Source organism: Pseudonaja textilis, chromosome Z (genome assembly GCF_049901715.1).
Source record: "Pseudonaja textilis isolate UNSWEBS1 chromosome Z, rPseTex1.2, whole genome shotgun sequence".
In the NCBI taxonomy this organism is placed as follows: Eukaryota; Metazoa; Chordata; class Lepidosauria; order Squamata; family Elapidae; genus Pseudonaja; species Pseudonaja textilis.
In genome coordinates this window covers 105,428,119-105,431,661 of record NC_142008.1, presented here as the reverse complement: position 1 = coordinate 105,431,661, position 3,543 = coordinate 105,428,119, and the positions used below count along the sequence as shown (strand labels likewise).

The 3,543-nt window shown below is 36.5% G+C and overlaps 1 protein-coding gene across 1 annotated transcript; it reads left to right on the top strand.

Annotated features, from left to right (window-relative positions):
- The first annotated feature begins 823 nt into the window (after positions 1-823).
- LOC113451081 (olfactory receptor 5BS1-like) lies at positions 824-1,744 on the top strand. Its single transcript, XM_026722440.1, has one exon. It carries the CDS (start codon positions 824-826, stop codon positions 1,742-1,744), a length of 921 nt encoding a protein of 306 aa, XP_026578225.1.
- The last annotated feature ends 1,799 nt before the right edge of the window (positions 1,745-3,543 follow it).

Genomic DNA, 3,543 nt, shown 5'->3' with positions numbered 1-3,543 from the left:
GTTTGTTTTGATTAATTAAAAACTCATCTAAATAAGTGACTTTAACTTTGGGGAATTTGCTCTCTTCATATTTAAAAGTTCGCTTTAAAAGGTAAGTGCATTTTTTCTGCCTTCTTTCCTTTCCTCCCTCTATCTTCAAGAATCTTCATAATGACAAGCTGGTTTCTGAAATAGTGACAATTCTTAAACCACCTGAATGTTCCTATTTAATTACAAGTAAACTAATTGGGAAATACCTATCTCTTAAAACTAATAGGGCACCAGAATGCATGGCAACTTTCATGCATTCTGATTTTAAAATATCCTTTTTCCATATTAACTCATTGAATCATTCTGATATAAACTATTAAATTCTAGCCTCTATGTTCCAATTCAGCACACTCACTATATTTGAACATTTTGAAAATAATACTAAGCAGTGACAGCTAAAATAATACATGGTTATTTTCAGGGCCTTCTTAACAGTATTATGGGACACAGGCAAAACAGTGTACTGAGGCCTCTGTGACAACTACTTACAGAAATAAAAATGTAAATGGTCAATAAAATTAAATATATATTTGCATGTTAATATTATTTAAAAATGCAGTAAAACTTATAAATATGTTGCTTTATTTATATGATACAAAGTGCATTGAAGGGTTAAGTTACACAGATTAGGATGGGGCCCCTATGCTCATGGGGCCCACAGGCAAGTGCCCATCAGGCCAATGTGTTAAGACAGCCCTGGTTATTTTAATTTTAGGAACTATAGTGAGCTTTCACACTGGTTAGCGATCTTTACTTGTATGCTTATTCTTGTTTTACAGATGAATAAGCAGAAATGGAAAACCAAACTGACTTTATTTTGCTTGGACTTTCCAGTGATCCTCAACTACAGAACTGGCTCTTCTTGATCTTTTCAATTATTTTTCTCATCACAGTGTCAGGAAATATCATAATCATTCAGATAATCAGAATAGACCCTTCTCTCTCAGTACCCATGTACTATTTTTTATCTCATTTGTCCTTTGTTGATATGTGTTACTCAACTAACATTGTTCCTAAAATGTTAATGAATTTTCTTATGAAGCAAAATACTATTTCCTTCACTTTCTGCATTTTACAAATGTTTTGTACCCTTCTACTGGGTGTTACAGAGGTTTTCCTATTGTCAGCAATGGCATATGATAGATACACTGCTGTGTGTCACCCACTTCATTACATAATGATCATGAATAAAGCAATATGCACTTACTTAGTTTTAGGAGCATGGCTAATAGGCTTGCTATCTGCAACAATAAACACTGTGCCCATTTTTAAGTTACATTTCTGTGGCCTCCGTGAAATTAATCACTTCAGCTGTGAGCTTCCACCATTATTGAAAGCATCATGTTCTGACACTTTTCTAAGTAATGTGATCCTTTTGTCTTTTGCTGCTATATGTGGACTTGGTTCCTTCTCACCAACTTTGGTCTCCTACATTCATATCATCTCCACCATCATGAAGATCCATTCTGCAGAAGGCAGAAGTAAAGCTTTCTCTACATGCAGTTCCCATCTCATTGTGGTAGGCTTACAATACATGACAGGAATGTCCCAGTACATGAAACCCAGCAATGTTTCTTCTATTACACTGGATGAGATTATCTCTGTTCAATATAACATTTTGACCCCAATGCTGAATCCAATTATTTATAGTCTGAAAAATAAGGAAGTGAAGAGAGCACTTAAAGGAATGTTTAAGCAAAAAATAAATACTTGATCTAACTTATATTCAGTTACATATGGATACTTTAAAGATGAGTCTCTATTTACCTGTATGTTATTTTTGTGTTTGCATATGTAAAGAGGTGGAAAGGGGGTAAGAAAAGAGAATATGGTTTTACCACTTATAAACTTCATTAACATTTGAAAAGCTTCAATTTATATCTAGGATAACAGATAATCAGAGTTAGAAGGGACTTGTAGGTCATCTAGTCCAACCCCCCACCCAAGCAGGAAACCTACACTATTTCTGACAAATGGCAGTCCATTTGAGTCTTCTTGAAAGTCTCAAGTGATGACGTTCCCACAACTTCCAAGGGCAAGCTGTTCCATTGGTTGATTGTTCTCACTGTCAGAAAGTTTCTCCTTATTTCCAGGTTAAATCTCTACTTGTTCAGTTTCCATCCATTATTCCTTGTCTGGCCTACAGGTGCTTTGGAAAACAAGTTGACCCCTCCTCTCTGTGGCAGCCCCTCAAATATTGGAAGACTGCTATAATGTCTCCCCTGGTCCTTCTCTTCACTTGACTAGCCAAGCCCAGTTCATATAACCCTTCTTCATATGTTTTAGTCTCCAGTCTCTAATCAGTCTGATTGCACTTCTCTGTACTTTTTCTAGAGTCTCAACATCTTTTTTTATAATATAGTGACCAAAACTGGATACAGCACTCTAGGTGCGGTCTTACTAAGGCTTTATAGAGTGGTATTAGTACCTCACTTGATCTCAATTGTATACCTCTGTTAATGCAATTTAGGATTGCATTAGCTTTTGGGGCTGCTGCTGCTGCTGCACACTGCTGACTCATATTTAGCTGGTTGTCCACTAAGACTCCAAGATCCCTCTCACTGTTATTGCTATTGAGCCTAGTTTTACCTAATCCATATGTGTATTTTTGGTTTTTCTTGCCTAAGTGTAGGACTTTACTTTTCTTTACACTGAATTTCATTTTGTTAGATATGGCCCAGTGTTTTAGTCTGTCAAGATCCATCTAGATCTTGATCCTATCTTCTTGGGTGTTAACTATACCTGCCAGCTTAGTATCATTTGCAAATTTGATAAATTCCCTTCTATTCCGTCATCTAAGTCAAGAGTACTGGGCCTGAGATAGAACCTTGTGGCACCCCACTGCTTACTTCCCTCCATGTAGATTTAGACCCATTAAGGACTCCTTGTTGAGTACAGTTTGTCAGCCAGTTGTGAGTCTATCTGGTATCTATTCCACTTTTTTCTAGCTTACCAAGAAGTAGGTTGTGGTCTACTTTGTCAAATGCCTTGCTGAAATCTAAATATATTATGTCCACAGCATTTAGCTGGCCTACTAATTTAGTCACTATGTTGAAGAATGAAATAAAATTGGTTTGGCATGATCTGTTTTTAACAAATCCATGCTGACTGCTAGTTATTACTTTACTTGTTTCTAGATGTTGACAGATCTGTTTGTTTGTTTTTAATTATCTTTTCCAGGATCTTCCTGGGTGTTGGTGTTAGGCTAATTGGTCTGTAGCTTCCTGGGTCTGTTTTTTTCCCTTTTTTGAAGATGGCAACCACATCAGCTCTTTTCCAGTCCTCTGGTACTTCCCCAGTGCTACCAGAAGACTGAAAAGAGATGATGTGGTTCCCATCTATATAGGAGATATAAGGGTAAACACTAGGGGATTTCAAAGCCATGATTCAATGTTAATAAAGGCAAATATACATATCCCGGTATAATGTTGCAGAACCAGTCAGACTGGATTCATGGTTTAATGTTGTTTTCACAGTTATAGTTGTCCTTTTTTGTACACGTTCATCTGTTTG

Bases quoted from the DNA above. Each gene is read 5' to 3' on its own strand.
- LOC113451081 (XM_026722440.1), top strand. From the start codon at position 824: ATGGAAAACCAAACTGACTTTATTTTGCTTGGACTTTCCAGTGATCCT.